The sequence below is a fragment of the Pteronotus mesoamericanus genome, unplaced genomic scaffold (assembly GCF_021234165.1).
Source record: "Pteronotus mesoamericanus isolate MK-2021 breed Mesoamerican mustached bat unplaced genomic scaffold, CSHL_Meso_final scaffold_507, whole genome shotgun sequence".
NCBI lineage: Eukaryota > Metazoa > Chordata > Mammalia > Chiroptera > Mormoopidae > Pteronotus > Pteronotus mesoamericanus.
This window is the reverse complement of record NW_026555319.1, coordinates 11,848,600-11,874,440: the sequence shown is the minus strand read 5'-3', so window position 1 is coordinate 11,874,440 and position 25,841 is coordinate 11,848,600. Positions and strand designations below refer to the sequence as shown.

The following is a 25,841-nucleotide window of genomic DNA, read 5'->3' as shown; positions in this document are numbered from 1 at the left end:
GCATTCAGCCTATAGCTTAAAAATTTGCAATTAAAAATTTTTCAAGATTTCCAAATGCTCCAAAAACTCTTTTGCTGAGCAGAAGTGAGGACTGTATAAATTGATAGACTGTATTATCTATTAATGACTATCAATACCCTTATTCAAAAATACCATCAACTCTGAAAACTACCCATAAAATATACCAAAGTTATTAACAGTATTTTTTGAGAGGTTGGACTACATATGATTATCTTCTTTCTGCCTCTTAGTATGTTCTAAATTGTCTACATTGAGCAAATATTAACTTTTTAAAAAGATTATTTTTGTTCGATTTTCAAAGTAATAGAAAACATGTACTCACGGTATAACAAAAACATTTTATTTGTATTAATTCTGTGAAAGAAGATCACAGTTCAAATTTTAGGAAACTGTAAAGATCATTAATTCAGTCTTGAGCAACCAATTAACACATAAATAATCTGAAGGGAAAAAATCTTTTTAAAAACCCCGCAGCACTTTTTTTTTTCTGTTTTAACAGAGAGAAAATCAATTCCTAATAAAAATACGTCTTCTGTAACATAAAAAAACAAGATCACCTTTGCCCCAGACACCTAAGGTGAGTAGTTAAACATTCTAACCCTGGAATAAAAAACTCATCTAAGGGATGTAACTGTAGGTGCTAAGAAAATTCACCATGCAGACTAGCATGTAACTCAGCAGATTCTGGAATGAGAAACATGGTTATCTTCTAGAATATAAGTCCATAATCAAATCTGTTAGTTTTTCTGGTTGATTCCCATGCTAAAAATAGTGACTGCTCAAATATCAAATAATAAGGCTAGGCCTGCCTCTCTTAATTGGGCCTTCGCATTACTGATACCTGGCTTTATAGATTTTATAATGCCAATACTTTACATCTGTACAACACTTCTTTATTTATGATCGCCAACGTACTGCCAAGCCGTCCTTCCCGCTTATTAGTCATATGTTTATGCTGCACGTTCTGAGTGTTGAGGAGCCCAGGATGAGAGATGATGGAAGAAATGAGGAGCATCCTTTCTTTGCTGTCTCCCTCTCACCCACGGAAGGCAAGCGGCGCTTCAGCACTCTCCTGGCCAATGTGAAATCCAGGTTGTCCTAATTTAGCAGGTGGCTGAATCACCCATCACTTTTCGACCCTTCCAACTTGTCACCCTCTCCTTCCTTAAAATTTCAAAACCGAGTTTGTTTCCAGAACTGTTCTCTTTTAGACACAGATTGCTCACTACTTATTCTCAGCAAAGCCTCCAAGAGCTGCCTAAGGGACTCCAAAACCCATGAAACTTAACCATCAGTGCGTCGAAGCCACTGGGGAAAAAAAATCTTTTCAAGGCAACGTCAGCCTCTTTTGTTCATGAGTTTAAAAAAAAAAATAGAAAAACAAAAATCCATACTGACCAGAAACCCGAGCACTCTGGAAACAGCCAGCCATTAACAGTGACCTTTGCCTTGGAAATCATGGGTGAAAATTCCCCTTGGTTTCCCTTACACTTCCTTTGGAAAGAAAGGGGAACAATGCAAAAGAATGGGCTGGCTTTACCCTGTGATCACTGACAAGGCCAGTTGTTCCTCGGGGTTCCTGAGGCTGATAAAGAAGCAGTGCCTCCCATGCACATGTGAAGTCCGGGGGCTGTGTGGACGGCCCGGGAACACTTTGCCTCTGTCCTCCTCCCAGCAAACGGTCCGGGCGTTCACTGGAAAGAGTGAGACTGGGAGCTGCAGGGAAGCCCAGAGAACACATTATTCCAAGCCGGTGCCATCGCCCTGCGCCTGGGGAGACAGTGAGAGGACACGGCACAAGGATGGCCACACAGGATGCCTCTCGGGGCCAAGAGGCCACAGAGCAGGGGCAGTCACAGGAGTTATGTAAACGAGATGCAGACATTCTTCGTGACCCTGTTTCCTGTCCTCTGCTCGTAGCTCACGGCGCCCAGAGGCTCATGCACGCTCTGGGCGGCTGACGCGGACACTGCCTCCCGCGGCCAGTGTTCCGTGGGGCTCTCAGCCAGGCTTCTGACACCCAGAGGCGCTGCGCCCCGATTCATCGGTCTCGAGGCACCCCTTTGGGGAAGGAAGCCTTTCACAAACCCACCTGGGCAATGGCACACACACTTTCCCAGCTGCTCAGGGCTGGGGGCACACACCCACACACCAGCCACCCGGCTACAGGACACCAGCCCTCAGCTCAGGGACGCTGGGGTCCCTAACAGAGCGACTAGACCTCCTGAAGGTCAGACCCAGACAAACTAAACCGAACTGTCTTCCTTCGTCGCTTTAAGAAAAATCTGGCATTCAAAACAAAGCCAGCCCCTGCCCTCCCGACCCCCTGCCTCAGCGGTGTTATCTCCAGAGCACAAACGTGTTCTCAGGCACTGGCTCCTGCCGTTTCAGGAGGCGACGCAGGATTGACATTTCTACAACGCGTCGAAGGCAAGAACCTCAATCGCTGCTCCTCCAAAAGTCCCAGGCCTCAAAGCACGGACGGCCAGGCATGCAGACACCGCAGCGTGGTGGGAGGACAGCCTGGCGGCGGGGATACGCACTAATTTGGGTCGGAAACCTCTGAAGAGCAGAAGTGAGGCGGTGGCAGACGGAAGATGCAGAAGTCGGGAAAATAAAAAAGGCTCAGGCCTGCCGGGGTCACATGTCTCGCTGCCCAGGTCCTGCCTCCCAATCCCCCCGGAGAGAGCAGAAAGGTGAGGGAAAGGCTGGAGTCCTTCCGCGAGGAGCCCTTGTCCTTGGATGATGTCCCCACCCAGAGAGCAAATGGCTCTTGTGGAACTCTCGTCTTCCCCTGATATTTGGGTTGAAAAGGCCCTTGTCCCTGCGTATCCTGATGAAAGAGGGCCATTCAGAGGGAGCAGCGCAGCCCAAGTTCCTCTAATCGCTTGCCTCCCACGGCTGTTTCGGCCTCAGCAACATGCGCTAGGGTCTTAGAAACCGTGCGGGAAAACAGCTGGCCGTCCAGTCACAGACCCCAGGCCACGCAGACCCCATGCTTGTCGCCATCGACATATTGAAGGATTTCCAGTTTTTCAAAACACGACCCATTCACCCAACACTGACCGCAGGCAGCTGCTGCAGTTTCTTGGTGCTTTCAAAAGCACATTTACATTCTGGAAATTCTTCAGTCATGCTAATTGCTACTTGAGGAGGCAAGTCCAGGGAGGGGGCATTCCAGGTAGAGAGACCCTGACCTGCACACACAGGAGCTTGGAGAATTGCACACAAGGTGCTTAGGACAGGACAGGCAGTACAGGTAAGCGAGCCCAGGTCCTGCGGGGCCTGGCACAGGACCCTGAAGCCCACCCGGCAGGAGCCGGCCAGGAGCTGTCTGTTGTTAGCACTTCTTTCAGCCAGTGAAATAAACTAAAGACACAAATAACCATAATGCAGGGCAGAATGGGATCCGTACCATATGAAAGGAACTCTGCTAGTGTTTCAAAGAGGGAAGAGAGAGCATCTAACTGGTGGATTTTGGAAGTCTTCACAAAGGAAGCAGCACTGAGTAGAGGCTTCTGGGAAGGTCTTATGTGGAAGCTTCCCCCAGCCCCCAAATCCTCACAAAAGGATCAAGTGAAACACACACTACAATTATTCTTACTTTGCAGCTGAGGAAACCACAGCTTGCCCAGGAGCATACATCTGCACAGGATGGGACTAGCTAGACCCAAGTATGTCTGCCCCACGCCCGCCCTCTTAACCCCTGCAACGCCCGCTGTCCCTACCTGCCCAGACTACTGACTGCGGGGTGGCTGCTTTGGCTCTGCCAAAGCACACGCCACTGAGAGGTCAGAACAGGAGCTCGCCTTCAGTGCTTGCTCCCAGCAGGTGAAAGCGTGGTTTGCAGGGAAGAGAGAGAGGGGTTCATTCAGGGAGCCGGCCTCTGGAAGACAAGCCTTGGTGTTAGAGCTCTTTCTCCGGCCCTGGGGACAAGCAGAAGGCTTGGAGGACCGCCCCTATCACCCTGCCCCCAGGACACATCATTCGGTCCTTCTGGTCTGAATGGGAACCCTGAGGAGTTCTGTGGGTGGCATGGCCACGCTGGCCAGGCTGCTTCTCATCAACAACACTGTCATTACCAGGCACCGGCCACATGGCAGAAACTGTGCCAGGCACTTAGCTGGGCCACGCCGCGCAGTTCCCACGGCTCGGAGGGGCAGGCACGGTTTTCTTCATGTGACAACTGCAGGAAGGCGGTTGAACTCCTGAAAGTCTCTAAGACAGCCAGGGAAGCCTCCTGTTTAACTCCCGTAGTGAGTCTGGTGCACACTGCAGTTTAGCAAAATAAAAATACGCCAGTCGGGGTTGTGATTTACATTCTACTACATGTATGTTTTGAGAGTCACTCACAGGGTTCTGTTCATTCATTCAAATAGCAAATATTTGCAGACTAAGAAGTACAGTACCAAGCCAAGCCTGCCCAAGTGTCCTCAAGGGTAAAGGTAATGATCCTCTTTAAGGGACGGGCATATGTTTGGGTGGCGTGGGTGTGTGCCAGGCCACTCAGAAACTTAATTCCTTGAAAAACAGAAATGTGAAGTGTAGCAATGCCACATCACAGAATATTATGCCAATGCCCCTGATTTCTACATCTGGCTATACATCTGAAGAACCTATGAAATGTCTACAACATACTCATGCTTGGATCTAACCTTAACTGATTATAAATCAAAAGGTCTGCAGTAAGTCTGAGCACCTGTTTTTTAAAAGTTCCAGAAGTGCTTCTGACACATGGCCAGGGTTAAGAACCCCTCAATTTCACAGTCGCAGAAGACACAGAGAAAACTGCTTTCTCCCATGGGCTTCATAAAAGTACCTTACGCACAGTAGGTGCACAAGAAATGTTTTCTGCAGGTGAAAAGCACCATCGCTAAAAATGCACAGTCCCCTCAGGAGAGGAACATAATTGGGTACAATGGAGGGAGGTCATGCCAGGTCATAAAGCAAAGTAACAGCCTTCCTAGAAGCAGCAGAACAGGTTAGCAGGTAAGGGCACGTGCCCATCTTCTGCAAATACTTTCAGAGCCACAAACGTTCCTGCCCTTGAAAGGCAGCCCTGCCATTACAATGCTATGAAATGACTGCAAAACGACAGATCTGACCTCTGATAAGCTCTGCTGTTGAAAAAGCCCTCTAGCTAACGTCAACTGATTTGATCTTCTAGAAACTTCTGGGTAGACTGAGCAGGCATTATCAGGCTCATTTCATAGATGAGGAAACAGGAAGTTACTCCAGTGAATGATTTTAGGATTTCTGCCGCTATATCTCACAAAAAAATCAGAGAATACGAACTAAATAAAGTACAGGCTCTGAAAAGGATCCCAAATTGACTGGCCTGGCTGAAACAACCCCCACTACTTGTCCATGAACAGAACTAACCCTCAATTGCACTTGGCTCTGCCCGGTGATTACAGAGTGCGCTGTGGTTTGTCTAGCAGATTTGATCATAATTTCAGAAAAAAAAAGGGGCACAAATATAAAGGTGGGTACCACTGAACACTCCCAGGGGGAGGTTCTGTTAATTCCATTTTGATTCACAAATATTTACTGTGTCTGGTCAGTGCTGAGCCCTGGGCATTCAGAAACAAAACAGACACAGTTCCTGCCCTGGAGCAACATGACATTCTCGTGGATCAGACAGACACAGGACAGGATCCGCAATGGGATGCAGCAGCCCGCACAGCAGACACATACACGAGCACACAGGCGCCTGTGCACGCAGGGGGGACGCCCAGTTCCGCCTGGGGTCCAGGGAGATCTACCTGGAAGAAGCAACTCCGATGTGCGCCTCAAAGGATCAGCAGACAACGAGGAGGAGCAAGGGGAGCAGGAGAGTCGAAAGGTTACCTACACCTGCCCAATGGTGAACAGAGTGGGATTTGGTCTCTGGTGTAAAAGGCCCCACTGAGAATTCATACATGTCCATTCTGGTTTATAAGCCAGTTTCGTTTCAATTTGGTTAGTAGAAGTTGGCTGCTTGGAACGTGACCATCCCTGGGTGTAGTAATGAATTTAAGTTTCAGGACGTGCGAAGCTAAGAAACAAAGCTTGGGCTTCCGGTTGAGCCATCCAACTGTCGACCTAAGAAGTGAGCCCCTGAACGCCTGGTATACCATAGGCACTCAGTGAACTTTGTTTTAAATATGTAAATGATACCTTCAAGCTGAATGGTTCTTTATAGTTTACAGACAGCTTGCCCCTACATTTTTGCTCTTAATTCTTAGAAGAAAGAGTTTTCATCCTTCTAATGAAAGAACCAAGACAGAGCAGACAAATGACCTATCTGTGGTCATATAGCTAACACGGGGCAGAACTGGACTGAGGGGCTCCAAGCTCGGTGCTCTTCCCGCAGAATCCCTTGGTCAGAGGGCAGGATGGCCTCATCTACGGCAACAGTAGCAGCAGGTATCACTGGATAAATACAGATCTACCGCCAAACCAGTACTGGTGATAGTTCAGACTCAGAACCCCATTCCTAGCAAAGAGAAGTTTATGAAGATGTAGAGAAGATGGAAGACTTACTATTTGGAGAAGGCTGAGAAGACGGCAGGTGGAGACAGAAACTCCTTCCCTTGCTCTCCCAAGGGTCCTCCCCTCGCTTTGAACTCAAGTCCAAGTCACCTGAGCTGCACCAGGACCTTGTTCTTTTTAGTCTGTGCTCCACAGCACGGCCTGGCCAGGCCTTGTTCCACACATCACTCCTCAGAGTGTAAGAAAACAAGGAACTCACCTGACATGCCTCTCAGCCAGAGCTCCAAGCTGTTCCCTGAGACGCATCATGCTGAGAACAGGGAAATTCCAGCTCTGCAGGCCATTACACTTAGGGAATGGGGTCACAGGCAAGTAGGGCTGGCGGGGCTCATTACAAATGTCTTTGCTGCTGGGCCATGTATTGTTTGGCTGGAAGGCGTAGGCTTCTCTCAGACAAAAGGAATGTCCAGAAGTATTTCAGACAGTAAGAGACATTCTGTGAAGCCAGCTACGCAGCTCTCCTTCATACCAATGGGTAGGAGCAAGCAGCCGAATATACTAGCAAGCTCGCAAAAGCAGGATTTTTTTCTACTGCATACATAAGACAGCAAATGATGTGCCTGGAGTCGGCCTTATGAACCTAAGGACAGTTTCTTGAGTGCACCCCCAAGAGTCCCCTGGTCTTGTCTACAGAAGCTGGTGCTACTGCCACCTTCCTCTGGACATCTGGTGTGCCAGGATCTAAGCCCCCTTAGCGAGGACACTGTGCAGGAAATGCAGCAGCAGCAAATGCAACCTAGCCAGCCAGAAATAACAGTCACACGAAGAAAATGTTTCGAAACAACTCAAAAATTTCAAGAATGATTATCTCCACTGTGCCAGGGTCTTAGTTCCTTCTTCGGTATGCAGCCCAATCCCATATTCAGTGGTCGCCAAGTCCTCACCTTTCCAGGGGCCCCTTCCTCTCCAGCCCCTTAGTCACCGCTCCTGTTCTGGCCCTCCTCACAACTGAGAGCCACGCAGCCCCCGCGGGCCCCCACGTGTGCCTGGCTCTCTGCTAGGTACCTACCCAAGGTCCCCGCAGGGCAGTGCCGTCCAAGAAAACGGACATGTTCTCTGCTTGTGCTCTCCAAGATGATAGCCACTTGCCATAGGTGCCTTCTGAACACTTAAAATGTAGTTAGTGTCACCAATGAATGGGTCTGTCATTTTATTTAACTTTAGCTCAGTGAAATTTTAACTACCCACGCAGAGCTGGTGTGGCTGGCAGCTCTGGTATTAGGAAAGCATAGCTCTGGGAGCTTTCAGCCTGCCGAGAATCAGGGCAGGACCCCTGGCCTGGATCCCTCTCCGCACGGTTCCTAACCACTGCCCTTGTTATGCTGTTTCCTGGCTCCAGCACGTTCAGTGATATGACCTTCCCTCTAGATTCGAGTCCAAACATCTTGTGCTAGCTTTCTAGGGCAGCCACAATTAGCCCTTATATGTTGCTAACCGAGATGTCATTCATCGGATACCCCCTGACCTCAAGGAGCTTATAATACAATCAGAAAAGGGGATTTATAATAAAAACCTTCCTTGTACTACCTTTCACGCTATTTCTTCCATACTCCACGTATCCCTTCCTGTACCGTTGCCCTTATGAACTCTTCTACTCTGGGTCTCTCCGACTCACAGCCTCTCCTTCTCTCGTCTCATCCCCCAGTCTTCCAGCTTCACGCCTTGTCCCTCCCCACCCTAGCTACAAGCCCCTGGCTCTTCCTTTTCCGGATTTCATAGCACCTTCTCTCATTTTGCAGGTAAGGAAACTGAGGCTAAGGAACCCAAGCCCCCTGATTCCCAGACTGTGTTCCCAGACCTATTAATCTACTAACTGGTGGTGAAGGTATCTTCACATCCGTGTATTTTAACTCCAAGTGGGATTCAACAGCCAGGACACATGATTTTCAAACTCCTCTCTGTGTGACATACAGTAGATTCTAAGTAAATACCCAGAAAGGAGTATGTCCTGCTGCCCAGTCTCAGAGCACTTATTTCATGACTTACTCACCTTGGTAATCTCTGAGCAGCTGGACCTCCGGGCGCTGACTAACACAGGATGGGCTGGGCAAGTAAGACTCACCATATAAGTGCTGTAAGTGGAGTTACAGTCACCTGGCAGATGGGTCCTCTTGGCAACCAAGTGCCTCAGACAACACAGCAGCTCAGTTCTCCACGTCACCCTGAGTACCCTGAGACCGAGGGCTAGGACTTCAGCTTCTCCAGACCCCTCTCGGGCCCAGAAGATAACGTGCATTCGGAGAACATAACACTGATAATGAACGTCTCAACATGTTGAGGGTCATGCTAAGCACGTATTCATACCACCTAACCAGATCCTCAGCATCCACCTGTATTTTACACACAGGGAAACGGAGGCTCAGAGAGGTTATGTCACTTGTCAAGTTCACATGGCCCTCAAGAAGTGGAAAAGCCAGGAAGGGAAACCAAGAGTCTGACTCTGAAGCACTGTACCTTTGTTGAATTCAAACATCAGGAAAACAGAGCATCAGAAAAGTCCTTGTCTCTTACCCAATGATTCAGACCTAAAACCATTTGCTGGGCAGAGCAAGGCGGGCATCTCAGCATAGGAGAGGGTGTGGTACTGGAAATCAGGGTATTTGATGGTGAGCGGGGCAAGGAAGGCATCCATGCCGGGACAGCTGGCTGCAGAGACAGGAGGCTGGTTACAGCCATTGGGGCTCTATATTTAAAGACGACTGGGAGTCATGTTTCTCACCATCAGAGGAGTGAGTTACAAATATGGAGAGAAAACTAGAATGAGCCCAAAGACACAGGATCGGAACTGAAGGTATCAGTTTGAACTCATGTTTTTCAAAGTATTCAAACAGGTATAGAAATAAATACAGATGCACAAGTACGTGAGTGAACATACACACATGTCCTCCCTCATTCAGCGCCCCCCCCCCCCAGAGACGGCCTATGGATAGCATCGCTCCAATGGTCATAAGCATACCTGCCTCGGCTTCTAAATTCCATTTTCCACTAAAATGAACCAGCGCTCCTTGGAGAAATGATTGATTACAGAGATGCAGTAAAGACAGTACAAGATGAGGCCTGAAAAATCTAGTGTCAGAAAGCAAGAACATGCTTAAAGGATGAAGCAGACGTGGGCCCTGGCTGGGGAGCTCAGTTGGTTGGAGCATCGTCCTGATATGCTTAGGTTGCAGGTCTGATTCCCGGTCAGGGCACATACCAGAATCGACCAATGAATACATCAATAAAAGGAATAACTGATCAATGTTTTTCTCTCTCTTCCTTTCCCTATCTCTCTAAAAGCAATTTTAAAAAATAAAGGGACGTGGAAGACAGCTTGAATGAGATCCCACTGACCAAATCAGGGGGCAATTTGAACACTGAAGTCAGTGATACAATTAATAGGTTATAAACCACTGAATAAAACAGACAAACAATGAGTCCATACAGCCATAAATAAACGGAAAAGTTGACGGGGGACAGGACACTAACATAATGTCAAAGAATCACCCAAGAAATACTTCGTAATGAAAAAGGGAAACAGGTAACTGTTTAACAGTGAAGCCACACAAAACCCACTTTGGTGACCCAAGTGAACGAGACTGGGACAAACTGCACTGGCATGTCACCTGGCAGGGTTCTGCGAGAAGGACACAGCACCATCCCCGTCGTGTTGTTCCGGCACGACCTGAATGTACTTACAGGAGGACACCGGACAAACCTGGACTGAGGGGCATCCTACAAAATGATGTCCCCTTCAAAAGTGTCCAGGTCATGAGAGTCAAAGAAAGACTGCGGACTGTCCCAGACAGGAAGAGACTCAAGAGACGGGCCAGCGACAAGCCGCAGATGATGCTGGCCCGAACCTTTCTACTACGAAGGATGTTACTGAGTCAAATGGCGGACCCTGAAGGGGGACTGGGGATCAGGGAGCAGTGACAGACCAGGGTCAGGGGTCACTGGTCTTGGGTCAAGGGTCTGCACTGTAGGAGAACGTCCTTGCCTGTATTCAAAGGACATGAGGGTGGCAACATACTCTCAAAACAATTCAGAAAAAAGTTCTCTGTGCTGTACTTGCAACTTTTCTGTAAGGTTTGTTTTGAAATGTTAAAAATTATTTTTTCAAATTCTACCTAATTGAATTTTGGTAAAACACTACTTACTCTTCATTGGCAGGTGATAAAAGCTTAAGACCATATCACTGGTTATTGTCACTGGTTATTGTCACAGGCATCCTTCCTGGTTTTCTCCCTCCGTGTTGGAAACTTTCTCCCTCAGCCGCAGAGATCGCTCCCTGCCGTAGGACCACTGCCCCCTCTTGGCACTTTCCAGAATGGGAGCAGCCTTGGTTCGTGCCCTAGGCAGTGGGAAACGATGGAAAGCTCCGCTCTCCCAGTCCCTCTTGGTCCCTGTGTGTCCAGTCCTCGTGGACCTCATGCACACGCATCCCTGGCCCGTGTAAGACCTAATTTTAACATTTTCCTGCTCTGAGCCCACCCCTTGGAACAGCGAGGGGCCAAGCGGCCCGTGCGAGCCTCCCATTGTGAAGGGCACCAAAGTCAGGATGCTGCAGGCCGGCAGGATGTGACTCAGCATCCTGTTTTCAAAGTTTCGGGCGACCAGCAGCTTTGGCGCCGAGCACCGCTGCTGACGTCACCTCCCAGGACCACGAATGCCCAGGTCTGTCGGTGGGATGGGGGCACAGCAGCAGCTCTCTGCGTGGGCCTCTGGGCCCACACTTGACCGTACATCCACCTCAGTGGGCTCCCTTATGAACACCCACTATTTGTCAGGAGTACCTATCAGGGTATCTTATCGGGAATTGTTCTCCAGAGGAACTAACCTGGCGGTATTTTAGGGACACCATGAATCAAGCCACTGATCTTGCTTCTCCCTTTGTTTGGACTCCTAGGAAGCTCAAAGTCAGATTGGTAGCCAAACTGTGTTAACTGCAGCAACATGATGCCATTCATTTCACATATAAACCTTTCTATGACTTCATCTTATTTTCTCCTACTTTCATCCTGTCCACCTTTTCTTTTCTAATTTTCTTTTATTTATTTTCAAAACTTTGTGGGGGGGGAGAGAGAGAGAGAGAAAAACATGATCTGTTGTTTCATTCATTTATGCATTCATTTGCTGATTCTTGTATGTGCCCTGACTGGGGATCGAACCTGCAATCTTGGTATATTAGGACAATGCTCTAAACAACTGACCTTCCTGGCCAGGGCTCCACGTGCCTAATTTTAAATTAGATTTTTTTCAATGAATGTTCTAAGCTGTTTCAAATCCCCTTCTAGCAGAGTTATAGTAGATACAGCACACACACGTTACCTTCAGAGGGAAAAGACTCAGTAACTTAACGTGGAATCTCCAGCATTCAGCACAGAACCCATCGATATACAAGGCACCAAATTTACACTGACTAAATTGATAAGTAAAGCAAAGAGCTGAATAAAAACTGCTTCCATTACCAGGTAGCTTCACAAGAGATGCATCTCCTTCCTAGGCACACAGTGGGGCCTGCACAGGGGTGCGCAGGGCTTGGGGCGCAGGTGCCGTAGGGAGCCCTCTTGCATAAGGCTCAGGAGCCTCAACCCCAGCCCTGAAGAGCCACCCCCAAACTTCACCTGCGACAGACCCTGCACAGAACGGGCGGGACTGAAAATCTGGGAAGTGACAAAAGATTTCCAGGGGCGGAGGCTGGCCTGGTTCTCTCCAATCCTACCTCCGGTCCCCTCCCTCGTGGGGATTCTGACTGGGCCCAGATCTGGGGAAACGCCCTGAGAACCCTTGGCAAGCAAGCGCCAGGCCCTGACTGGGAATTCCTGCTGCCGGCAGGGTGCCCCCCCCCCCCCCGGGTGAGCACCAGACCTCTCCTAACAGGACCTCCAAGGGCTTTCTTTGAAACAAAGTCTTTAAAAATAGCTTCAAAAGTAGCCATTCAATAAAAAAGAAAGAAAAAATTTGTAAAAATAAAAGCATACAAGACATGATGAAAGTCTGGTACAAAGTTCAGTAGAACTTGGAAAATAGGTCAACACTGGTTGTTTTTCCTCTTATCTTCCACTTGGCTGACCCTTAACCTTTGCGGCAGTGCAGCCTTGAGTCCACCTATGGTAGTAAAGCCAGTCAGAGAGGGCGGCGGGAGGGGCCCTCGCTACCATCAATGAAAACACACATTACCGTGTGTCAGGCGGTATCCGGCAAGGAGTAGGCACTATACACAATATAAGGCTCTCTAAGCCTCACAAAGACCCTTAATTGCAGAGAGACCAGGTGGCTGGCCCAAGGTCACAGTCATGCAGTCAGGTGGCAGGGTCTATGCCCACGAGAGGCCCTGCCCTGTCCAGGCACAGGCCGGCGGGGTGACCTCTGCAGTTCACACGGCGGTCTCGCCCATGTCACTGTGGGGCTTGCCGTCACGCCGCGAGGCAGGCCCGCTTGGTTTCCTTATCGGCACAGCACTTCCACCACGGGAACCGGTGACAGTACTTATCAGCCCTCCCAAAAAAGGAGGGAGCCCCGCAGGTCAGACTCACAGTCTTGCCCCCACAGGCAGCCGGTCACTCAGCACCTCTCGAAGATGACTTCTCCTTACTTTGATTAATCCTATTTTGATTAATCCTGTGTTCTTCCTGCAGCCTTCCTTGAAGCAGTACGCCTTCTTTGGATGTTCTCCTAGCCTTAGGAATTTTCTAATAAGCTGTCCAAGTCCAGAGACCGGACCACAGCACATGTGCCAAAGACAAGATCTGAAGGCGGGATCCCCTCTTCCTAAATGGCCACTGCTGGGTACACGGCCCTGCCCCTGAGGGCAAGGCACACCGATGAGGTGGGGCCACTTCTCCTCTGTGGACACGATAGTTTCCTTCGTCTCAAGGTCAGACCGTACCGCTGAACCGGCTAGATGCCCCACAATGTCTGAGCTTGCTCTTGGTGTGGGAATGAAGGAGAAACTCTTGACAGTCTGTTACAAACTTCCCACGATTAGAGGCATAATGCAACAGAAAACTAAACGGGTAGGTTTGAGGACTCTTACTCTCCATTTTGGAAGCCATCACCTGATCTGTCTCTTCATTTAGAAAGGAGGAAATGGGAGCCCAGAGATGTTTAGCAACTTGCCTAAGGTTGCACAGCAGGTGACCTATTCAGGACAGAACCTAGGCTTTCTGACTCCCTCCCACAGCTTTGTTCCATCCAGGAGGGCGCTCGATCGCTGGTGCCACTGTCCCCTGTGAAGAGCTTGCACACGCACTGCTGGTGTGTTCACTCATTCCCCTGGTGCTCTAAGTGTGTGGGAAGGAGGAGGCAGGGGCCCCATGGCACTCGTTTGGAGTCTAAGCACTAGCACTGGAAAGTTTAACAACACCTGCTACCCTGAGCAAAATCCATTTTAAGTTAACCTTAATAATAAAGTTAATTAAGTTCCAACAGAATCAAATTAACTCTTCACCCCTGTTCTCACTTGTCTCTACTCTAGGATGAGTTTTCTAACAAAAATATTTAATGCGTACTGAAGGCAAATTCTGATTTTAAAATCAAATGTTCCAACAAACTACCAGGAATAATACCTGAGTTAGATCGAAAGAACAGCAAAACTGTATAATGGCCCCAGAATTTTAAAAGTTTGTGTACCCCAATATTTAAAATTTGGAGTCAATGGGAAGCCACTGCCTGTGAAACCATGGGTTAGAGACAGGAAGGGATGAGATGAACACAAATTTGCATGTGTCCTGTGAGGAACCGAATCAGAAAGGAAGAGACATGGTGTTTGATTCAGAGAGACCCGTGTTCAAACCCTGGCTCTGGCCCCTTGCTGGCCACTCTGAACCGTGGTTTTCTCCAATGAGGCAGGCACCCACGTTCCAAGCATGTGGCGACGACAACACGAGATCAAGTGCACCAGGTTCCAAGCCCAGTGGTTGCACCTACAGGCCCCCAACGCACCGCTCGTGTCTGCCCAGGTGACCGTATGGGAAGGAGATACACTACAGTTCTTGCTCTCAGCAGAAGTCAGGGAGGTCACACGACAAGACTTGCCTAAAGCACACAGCTCACAGTGGGACCAGCACACAGCTCACAGTGGGACTGCAAGGGCGCAAGCAGAATGGCCTGCAAAGCCAGTTCTTCGGGACAAACTCATGAACTCCTCTCTGCCCCCCGGTGAGAGATCTGAGACTGGGAGGGGGTCAGTAGAGATGTCTTTTAAATTTTGGGGTTAAAAGCACAGGTTTTGGAGCCAAAGACACACAGAGCATGGTCTCAGCTCTGCCACTTCCTACTAAATGAAATTGGACCAGTTACCTCTCCGAGGCTTTGCCTTCTCTCCCAGAGAGTGGGTGTAGAAACGGTGCCTTCTCTACAAGGTTTTTGCCTAAACTGCATGAAATAATGCACAGAAGGCTCCGCAGAGGAGGATGTGTCTGAAGTGTTCGCTCCCATGTCTTCCGATCCTGCTTTACTTTTCTCCTTAGCACCTACTGACACACTTAATGCACTTCTCCATCTTACTCCCCCAACAGGATGTCAGCCACAAATGCAGGGTTTGGTTTAGTCACTGCTCTATTTCCAGCAACTACGGCAGTGCCTGGCACACAGTAGGTGCTCAATAATTGTTTGTTGAACAAATGGCTTATAGGCAGACAAATCCGGACAGAGGGGTCTTGAGACTGATCCAACAGTGCCAAAACGCATGGGGAAATGGCAGGAAAAATATCTGTCCTATGTTCCTGTGTGTTGTCCAAAACCGTTTTGAGTTCCTCAATGTGAAACAGGACCCATATGACTGAATTTATGAGACCCCGTGGACCACCCCGGGCACACTGGGCGTGAGGAGGGTAGAGGCCAGGAAGGCCCTGTCCTGAGGGTGTGCATGCAGTCTAGTGCGCAGGCGCCTTTAATACTACAGAGCAAGGACCACATCCCAGCAACATACTAAAGAGAGAAAAACGCCCGTGGGAAGAAAATGGGAGTCATGACTCACCGCCTGCAGGAACTCAGCCCTGAAGGAGGGACAGACGGGGGCGTCTGCTGACTGTCTACTGCAGAAGAGCTTCCTGTGATGATCGCATTTAATTCTGATGGCAACCCTACCAGCGGTGTGTGACTTTGCCCACTGGAAACAGAGGCCTGCCTGCGGTCACACGATAGCTAGCTGAGGGTAGAGACGACAGAGGTCAGAGCCAAACCCAGGCCCACTTCTCCCTAAGGCCAAAGCTCAGGGAAGGGCATGTTTAAGGGTCAGCAGAGATGGTGTTTCAGAGGCCAAAATACTCACAGTGGGTGTGAACCCAAGAGACCCATGTCTCCAGCTGCAGACAAGGGCGTGGGTGCTGAGAGAACATGGCAGTTGCCGGGGTGGTGGTCAATTCCCTGGGGTCCTGATGCTCCTGGCCTCTCCCCCGCCTGAGGACTGAGCATCCCTGAGTTGGCGTCACCTTTATCTAATACACATCTTCTACTTTTGTGACACTGAGTGGAAACCTCGCTCAGTTACATGGTTGCTTCCTCTATGATAAATGGGGGCATCTCGGGAACGCCCCCCCCACACTGAGACTGGGGGGCAGAATTCTGAGGTGGTCCACAGTCCCGGCGCCTGGTGCGGGCACCCTGAGTGAGTCCCTGCCCCGACTGCTCCCGTAATCGGGCGACACTGTCTGGGGAAAGTGATGGATGGTCAGTCCTGTGAAGACATGCACTGCCAGGAGCCCATGGCAGCGGTCCCTCCTGTCGGCCGTGAAGAAGCAGGCTGCCATGGCTTCTGCAGCTGCACGCAAACGCGTTCTGCCAAGAGCCAGCGTGACTTGGGAAGGGGACCCCGGCCTCGAATACAACCCTAGGAGTGGCCAACGTCTTGACTGCAGCCACATGAGACCCCAAGCAGAGGACCCAGCTAAACCGTGTCTGGATTCCTGACCCATGGAAACCGAGAGAGAGTAATCAGACATTGTTCTGGACCCCAGCATTCGTGGTACCTCGTTATGCAGCAGCAGCTCACTGAAACAGCACCTGCCGCCAAGGGCCTGCGTGCGGCGGGTACCTGGCGCTTCTTAGCAGAACTTAACCAGACAGATTATCAATGGGGATGGTAACAGCCAGGCTAAGAAACTGCCAACAAAGGCAGAAAGAAACCCCAAAGGGCGGACAGGCGTAAGAGAAGAGGTGCTGAACGGAGGTAAGGAAGCATAGTCTGCAGAGCAAGGACGTGGCAACCCCTAACCACCCCACCCTGACCCTCTATGGGGAAGGAAGAGAAGGCACAGCCACGCTTCAAAAGGTTCTAAGGAGAATGGGGGCCTTTGGGGAATTCCAGGTCGGGACCAAACGGGGAAGGCAGAGGTCTAAGGGACTTTACGGCTTACCACTGAGACCAGATAAAACACAGAAGACTGAAGCCTGCTGCTCTGGCCCAAACACTGGCTTGGGCAGGCGAGAAAAAAATGAAAAGAACTCTAATGAACATTTTCATGCGCTGGATTTGGAAACACTGGGGAGAAAAAAAAACAAACCATTCATCCTTGAGCCACACTCTGGAGTTGGCACAAGCATCTTCTCTCCTGGGGCCATGCCTGGCACACAACCGCTTACATCCCATGCCAGGCCGAGGCAGCTCCCAGGATGGCGAGGGAGCCAGCAGCTGCTGCCAGCGGGGCCATCTGCTCACCGGTTCCCACAGTCTGAAGGGCACGGCTTCCAAAAGGGTCCTGCCGCGGCCAGCGGCAGCTTGCGCACGCAGAGAGCAGGGGGCGGCGCAAGGGAATGGGATCTATGCTGCTCTGCACCAGTCGACTTCGTTTGGGCAGGAGGTGATCAGTTCCTGAGATACCTTCCAGGAGGCCTTCAGAGAAACTGTCTGAGCCACAACCCTGATCCTGCCAGTGCACGTTGCTATTTGCATCTTACAGGGAGGTGGCCGGGTGAAAGACGCACGCTGCTCCGAGTCACGGAGCATCCACAGTAGTGGCCTTCTCAGGGCCGGCCCAGTGCGACACAGCAGACACAGTACCTGCAGGGAGTTGGCCCCTGTAATTCTCTGCTCTGAACCAACACTGATAGGAGTAACGTCTCATGAAGACCGAACGCAGCAACCACTTTCGAAGCCCATCGAGGACCTGACACTGAGAGGAGCCCCATTCAAACTACTGAGCACCCCGAAAGGTCGGAGTTTACCTCCATCTTAAAGGTGAGCGCCTGAGACCCACAGAGGCGCAGCAGCACAGGGGAAAGGCGCCCGGCAGCTCGTGCGGGGGCCAGAGTCTGCCTGACCCCGAACCCCACATCTTTCCTCTACTACACCTTGCTTTCTCAAATGTATATGCAATTTACCGCAGGCTCAAAACTAAGTTAATGTATTTAAACTGCTGAAATGTTGACATGTGTGTAGGCAGGGAACTAAGGCCCTGTCATTAAGGGAAGTGCCACCAGTTAGGGACAAAATGAAAGCACATGTACCTGCCACATTAGGGAGGTATGGTCCCTGAAAGTGATACAGAAACCAAAAGCTACCTGCTTCCCCTGCAGAGAAGGGCGTGGCAAGCCTTTGGGGTAGGACACTTGGGCCTGGCTGTGAGGACTATGGCCAACTGAAAAAGGGATTGGCTTAGAGAGAAGAGTATGGGGAGGGGCCCTGGCCACAGGGCTCTCTTGGTTAGAGCGGCGTCCCAATGAGCCGAGGTTGTGGGTTTGATCTTCAGTCAGGACACATACAAGAAATAACCAATGAATGCCTAAGTGTGGAACAACAAATCGATGTTTTCCTCTCTTTCTCCTCTCTCTCTAAAACCAATCAATAAAAAATAATAATAATAAAGAAAAAGCATGGTCAGGAAGCAGGGAGGGCTGAAAAACAGGACATACGGGAGGGGGCAGCCCCCAAAGATAAAACCACCAATTAAGGGTAGACAGGGAGGAGAGAGGGACACCCTGTTGTCCCAGTTTTTCTCCCTTAGAAAAAAAAAAATCGTGTCCATCTACCTTCAGGACCAATTTGAAGCAAAGAGAAATCTGCTTTTCCTAACCCTCCTCCCCACAAAAACAAGCAAAAATAACCAAATATTCCAAACATTTTTTTCTCTAGGAGAGGATTAGAGAGAAAAGGCCTGAAAATGCAAATTAATACAGGGATGGGAATGAGTTCAGTCAAAGTTTAAACCAGGCCACCAGGGCTTTTCCTGTTAGGCTAAAAGGGTCAGAAGACAGGTTGGTGTCCTCTGCCTGAAGGGGGAGTGACATGTCCAGGTGAGTGAGGAGGGGCTGCAAACGAAGCCTGAGAGCACAGGTTCAGAACCAGGTCCCCAACTACAGCCCAGGGTCTCCCCGAGCTCACAATGGCTTTGGGGACCCGCTGAGAGCAGTGAAGAGGAACTCACAGTGGTCACAGAGCGATGTGACATCCTGGGAGGCACCCAGGGGTGGTCCTCAGTTCTGGCCCTGGTGCTGCCTCTAACCACCTATGTGACCTTTGCAAGTTCTGTCCCCTGCATGTTCCAGAGCTGATTCAACTGAACAAATGAGCTGGTCGGAAAGGCAGAGCCGTGTGATGAACTCAGCCAGGAGAGGCACCAGACGCCTAGCTGCGCATACAGTGTGCCCCACGCACAACCCTGGGCCTCAGGCCCCTCGCGTGGAGCTGGGAAAGCACCGCCCCGACCATGGGGCTGTTGTGAGATTGAACACAGCGCCGTACGGAGCTGCCATCGTGGTACCTGTTCTCCTTGGCAGGTCCTCTCCGGCTCCGAACTGTGAAGAGGCAGGGGCCTGCTATTGGCCAGAAGGGCAAATATGGATTTTTATATCACCGATGTTTGTAAAATCTTTTTTTTTTAATGTTTTTATTTGTTGATCTGAGAGAGAGAGAGAAAGGAAGGGAGATGGGAGGAGGAGCAAGGGAGTTGGGGGAAGGAGAGAGAGCAAGAGATAGAAGAGAGAAACACCAATCTGTTGTTCCACTTCTCTATGCATTCATTGGCTGATTGTTGCATGTGCCCTGACTAGGGATCAAACCACAATCTTGGCCTATCATGATGTCGCTCTAACCAACTGAGCTACCCAACCAGGGCTACTTGTAAGTTCTTAATTGAAAACATTTCAAAACACTATGCTGTCAGCTGATTAAGGGCAATTAAAGAAAACCAAAAATAGTTCTTTGCCCCAAAGACAATCTAAGTGAGAGAGCTAGGTCCTGGGCCAGAGCCCTGAAGGAAAGGGATGGGGGTCGAAGGGCAGAAGAGATTCTGGTCCCAGGTAAGGCCTAGAGGGAGGCCGGGGCAGGGACACGGCGCCTGCAGCTGCTCGGAGAGCCCCGCACAGCTGTCACACTGGGCAGTGACCCCTGCTCCCAGTTCTGTCTCCAAATAGCCTCCAAGGAGCACACTTCACTTCTCCCCTCCCCGCCTCCGCGCAGCCAGCCGCAGGCTCTGGCGCTCTATCCACAGCGCGGCCTGTGCTGCCCCGACTTGGGAAGCTGGCTGCCTCCAGCCTTCCAGCCCTGACCAGGACCCTGAACAACCAAAAACTCCAGGTGAAAGGGCAACTTTGTCATTGTCACTGGTCCTTCCTCGAGTATAACATTAAAATGAGGGCCCTGCAATTGAAATAGGACACGTCTTTGATTTTTACAAGCTATTATTTCCCTACACACATATGACCTTTAGAAATCACATGGGCTACAATAAAAGTATTTTCCCTCCCTTCCTCACACACACAGAACCTTCACAAAGAGGCTAAGCGCATTTCTACCAGTTCTGCATGCTGCACTTGAGGCTGACCCGGGAACATCCTGCTCTCAGGAATGAATGCCTGACCCCAGTTTCTGCACACATATTTCCTTTTCCAATTAATTTGCCTCCTCCTCACAAGATAAAACCGACTCTGTTTTTTTAAAAGGACAATATCCCTGAAACTGTTTACTTTTTTCAACTGTAAGAGCCAGAGCTTAAGAATGGGTCCTTGGCGCAGAGGAACATGTTATATAATGAAGTGCTAAATCTTCTGCAAACCGACAAAACACCCAGAGGGGAAAAAAAAACCTCAATTTTGTGCAAAGAAAAACAAAAATGCTTTTGGTGTCTGCTCTTGAATGTAGTAACTGAGGACTATAGCTTCAGGGATTTTTTTTAATGAGCACAGCTAAAGATGTCTCATAAGCACCAAAAAAACCCACCTTGAATTAATAAACTTAGGGGGTTGAATGTCTGTTTCAAATCAGCAATGTCCTTACCTCAAAAGGAAGACCTTACCAAAAGCAGGATAGAAACGTGAGAGCATATTACATGATTTTTTTTTTTTTTAAAGCAAAGGGTAAAATCTGGAAGTAAGTGTATGAGGATGCTTATGCTGGTAAATCAAGGGTGGCAAAATGACAATTATTTTTCCTTTTTTTCCTAAAGGTTATATAATGTAATTAAAACGGCTTATAGTTAAACGTGTATATATTTTGAAGACTTTATTTATTTTTACAGAGAGGGGAAGGGAAGGGGAAGAGAGGGCAAAAGAGAGGAAGAGAAACATCCATGTGAGAGAGAAACATCGCTCAGTCGCCTCTCCACATGCGGCGGGAATGGGGACTGAACCCGCAACCCAGGAATCGACCCAGCAGCCTTTTGCTTTGCAGAATGATGCCCAACCAACTGAGCCACACCAGTCAGGGCAAAACATGTATCATTTTTAAGGCACTACTAAAAAATTGGTGTATTCTTTTGTGAGGGTTTCCTCCTTTTGGAAAGAAACAGGAATATTTCTTACCTGCTTGGAAGAAAGACCAAAGAGAAAAGCCTGCTTACCTGAGGTTTAACTTGCGGTCTTCATCACTGCCAGCCTCCAGCTACGGAGAAAGAAAGAGAATGTCATACCACACAGACAACACTAGCAAAAAGCCTCAGACCTGAGTCTCACATTTTCTGCTTGGTGTCTGAGGGAGATGCAGATGTCTGGGAAACCTGGCTGTGCCTAAACAGCCACGCCCTTCCGCTACCAACACCGGCCCTGTTCTGCTGCTCCTCGGAGCCATTCCCACGGAGGAATTTCGAAGTTTCCCAATGTTTACCCACATTCCTTCCAGAGTATCGGGATGGATATCTGGTAACCGAACATTGCTATCTGGCATTGTTGCTCAGCGCCACTCCTTCAGCCTTCAGTTCTCAACTTTCCAGGGTTGTTTTGGATCTTATCCTGTTTTTCTTTTTTAAGGGGAGTGGGCTGTGTTTTCAGATAATCCATTTCCTCCTTCAAGCTAGGCCATAGCTGAGTGATCAACACCATTTTAAAGCCTCAACAGACGGGTTTAAAAAAGTCATTCCAGGCCAAGTCTTTCACAGTGGAAGGTGGCCAGGATCAGGCCAGCTGTCTGTGGAACCGAAAAGCTCTTGCTCGTTCTCAAAAAGGCTGAAATGCTCCATATAAAACTTTCTAGGTGATTGGTTTATTTATATAAATGAAAGACAGGGACATTTTCTGCAAGTTAAAAAGCCAAGATGAGAGGCTCCAACAGTAATCATGACTTACGCCCCAACTGCAAGTTTTCTTTTTTCCCTCTTTCAAGGAGAAAACTGAAATGAGAATATACCCCCGACCCCCCGCACACACCTGCACCGTTGGGATTTGGCATGTTTTGTATGTTACAAGGAGGCGCCCACTGGATGGGAAACAGAAGCCTGGAAAGCAGCGATGGCTGGGAGGGACGCAGGCTGATCGAGGACAGAAACCTGACAGCAATGGGAAAAGGGCACAGAGCTAATGTCGGGAGGGGCCTGGCCCGCCAGGGACACACGCCAGGGGGTTCTGGAGCCCCTTAATTTTATTAGGATAGTGCATGCGTAGAATCATGCCAAGGCATACCCGCACAGGTGGCCAGTTAATTCTCACCCTGCCTCCCCCAGACGGAAGTAGAAAGGTCACAGGGCACGAGACTTGGTCCGGAAGTGAAGCACACAGGCAGGAAACCGCGCACGCCACCCTGCCGCAGCACACTTTGAAGAGAACGCTAGGGCTAACCCCCGTGATTCTCACCCAGGGGCAATTTTTCCCAGAAGGGGACGCTGGGCAACGTCTGCAGCGTTTTTTTTTGACGGGTGCTACTGGCATCTAGTGGGTAGAGTAAAGAGTGCTACTAACCATCCCACAATACATAAGACCGCCGTCCCCCCCATAAGCAAGAATTTTCAGGCCCCAATGTCAGCAGTGCCAAGGTTCAGAAACCCTGATCCAACCCTACCTCCCATCCCACCCACTCAGCAAAATGGACTGGAGATTGTGTCTATGAAAAGTAGCCACCTTGAATGTTTGTCAAAACTAACAACGAGACGACCCATTCCTGAAAGTCATTGATTTATCTATTCTCATTCTCTCTACCTATTCTCACCAAGAAATGAGATAAGGTTAACCATAAAATGACATAAGTGAGATCGTTAAAGATTGGGAGTTGGGAGAAAAAAAGAGAAAATGACTGAAAGAGCAAGAAGCGCTGTTTTGCTGGCCAGGCCGCAGCCTCCCTCAGTTCCCACGCCGTGCAGCAGGGCAGGCTGGGTCAGGAAACAGCTACCCTAAGTGTCTTTCCCTCAAAGGAGAATTTTGATGAATGAGGAAGTGATCTGGAGGGTAGATACTTCACGACCATTTCATTCTTGGTCACTCTTTTGTGATTGTCAGGATAAAAGGCAATGTAAGGTCAGTTACTCCAAAGAAACAAACCGCATTTGTCAAAGCGTGCACACACACGAGAGGGAACTCAGCCCTTTTGAATAAGCCGAGGCCCAGAGAGGGGAAGGAAGCTCTGGAAGGTCAGGCCAGAGGCGGAACCGCCTGGCCCAGGTCTCTGGCCGGCACGCACACGCCTGCTCTGTTTCGTCTTGCTTCTTCACGCCTCATCCCACCTGGAAGCCTTGCCTTCTGGGAAACATCCCTGCCTGGGCTCGCTCGCTGGGTGACTGATGCTGATTTCCTCAAGTCAAGTAAAAGCTGGCTGAGTGTGAGTCTGTGTTTATCAGGTCATTGGCGCCTTGTGAAAAATAGTGCTTTATACAATCACTTTAAATGTCTCTAGTGGAAACAATCCAAATGTCCAGCAAAATGTGGTACATCAATACGACGGAAATAAAAAGGAATGAGGTACTGATGTGTGGCGCGCCACGGGTGGGCCTTGAGAACGTGATGTAAGTGAAAGAAGCCAGAGATAAAAGTCCACATATTATATTACTCCACTTACATGAAATGCCCATAGAGACAGAAAGTACATTAGTGGGCTGCGAGCTGGTGGGAGCAGCGCAGGGGTGGCGAGGGGTGGGAGGAAGGCTCTGGGTGACGGCTGGTGGGGGGCCTCCCTCTGGGGTAACGAAATGTGCTGGAACTAGACAGGGGTGATGACTGCACGACCTTGTGAATTTACTAAAAACCACTGAATTACACACTTCAAATGGTGCCTTTGTAGTGTGTGAATTATCTCTCTGCTAAGAAAATAACGAGCTGAAACATTTCTAATGTGTCTAAGGCAGGCGTCAGGAACACAGGGAATGTGGGGGGTTTAGAGTCAGAGACCCAGCTGGGAGGCCCTTCCTGAAGCTGAACTCTTCACTCATCTCATATGGTGTTTGAGAAGGAAACAGGAGATTAAGGGCATAGAAGTACTTTGTCAACCGCAAGGCAGCAATGATAGGAGAAGAGATGTCTCTGTGGGGCAGAAATGACTGCGGCCTGGCTTCTAGGTTGCAGGTAACTGGCCACCCATGTTCCTTCTCCCTGTTCAGAGGAGAGACTATTGGAATCTTCTGTCTGTGGACAAGATAAGTCGTTCAGCAGCCCCTCCCTGAGAGCCGGAGGGCAGCCACTCAAAATGTCCCTGCCTGTCCCAGCAAAACAGGCCAAAGAGCTACCCTGCCATGAGCCAGTGGGACAGACAGGGCTGCTGAACCAAATCCAAGTCCCCATCTCTCTGCCTCTCACAGACACACACAAACCTTTCTATACTATCAGTCAACTTCCCCCACTGAGAAGGGGCCTGAATAACCCAGAGGTTGGCGGGGCCACTTCCTGGGTCTGCAGAGCTCCTCCTCCAGCCCTCTTTCCCTTCTCCAAACAGTTCCTGGTCTTCTCCAGCTGCTCTATCTGCAAGCCAGCAGTGAGCCTTGCCACGGATATGACTTTAGCCCAGAGGCCTCAACTGGTTCTCCAAGAGAAAGCAGGCAAGAGCAGGGGCAAGGAGGCGGACCTTGCAGCTGCAGCAGTGTCCTGCTCAGAGGGCTGACTCCCCGCCCGAGTGCAGTCCCGCAGACTGTAGACTCAAGAGGACCAACTTCCCAAAGACCCCAGGACAAGGAGCGGGCCACATACAGGCTGGGTCACACACAGCCCCACAGAAACCTGCGCAGGGCAACCGTGCGGCCTCAGAGTATGCCGGTGCAACCACGGAAGTCCTGGACTCACAGTGAGATGCAGGTAAACATGCAGCCCTCAGTGATATTACAAAAAGGAAAAACCCGGACTCGGCTGCACACAAAGACATAAGGCAGTCACACAGCACCCTGAGCTCACTCAGTCACTGTCACGGTGGCACAGGCACCGACACCAAGAGCCAGGACTCCGGGGGCATGCAATCAAGGAAACAATCTCACACATACACAGGGGCACCTTGGTGCCCTCTCTCACAGCATCGCACAGGCACAGTTCCCAGAACACAGGCCACAGAGGCACAAGCAGTCAAAATCACACACGGGGTCACATACACTCGGCCAGGCGCTCAGGGAGAGGGACTAGACCAGCCACAGGGTCACAAATCTCAGAACCGGCGTCTCACGCACAGTCACCCAATTAGGAGTCCCAGTCGTACATCCAGTCTCCCGCAAAGTCACCTCCACACGGGGGTCGCTGTCACACACAGTGTCTGCAAAGTCACCAGTAGGCAGGGGTCACAGCCAAACAGTTTCGCTGCACAGTCACGTCCAGTCAGGGGTCACACCAGCAACATACAGTACCCCCAAACGGGGGTCACACCGGCATACAGGGACCCGCAGTCACTACCAGGCAGGGGTCATAACTTCACACACAGTCTCCCGCACAGTCACCCGCGTCCGGCTGGCCAGGCGGAGTGGTACAGCGGCGACCCCGCAGGCCTCGTACCGCTCGCAGCAGCCCCCTCGCCGCCCCAGCGCCCTCCGCCCCGCACTCGCAGCCAAGGCCTGGCGCGGCGGCGGCTGCTCCGCCGCGCCAGGGCCGCGGGCCCGGGGCTCACCTCGCTGTTGCTGGCAGAGGAGGAGGCGGCGCTGGGCGTGGGCGAGCGCTGCAGGGTCACCAGGGCCATGTCTGCGGCGCGGCGCGCG

General features: G+C 50.1%; 1 protein-coding gene across 1 annotated transcript in view; it reads right to left on the bottom strand.

Annotated features, from left to right (window-relative positions):
- The window catches only part of SSH1 (slingshot protein phosphatase 1), a 57,073-nt gene extending 31,232 nt beyond the window's left edge, over positions 1–25,841 (bottom strand). The window contains exons 1-2 of the mRNA XM_054594369.1: positions 25,754–25,841; positions 21,315–21,355 (exon numbers count right to left, since the gene is read on the bottom strand). Coding sequence (XP_054450344.1) covers positions 21,315–21,355; positions 25,754–25,822 — 110 coding nt within the window. The 5' untranslated portion in view covers positions 25,823–25,841. The remainder of the gene's footprint in view (positions 1–21,314; positions 21,356–25,753) is intronic.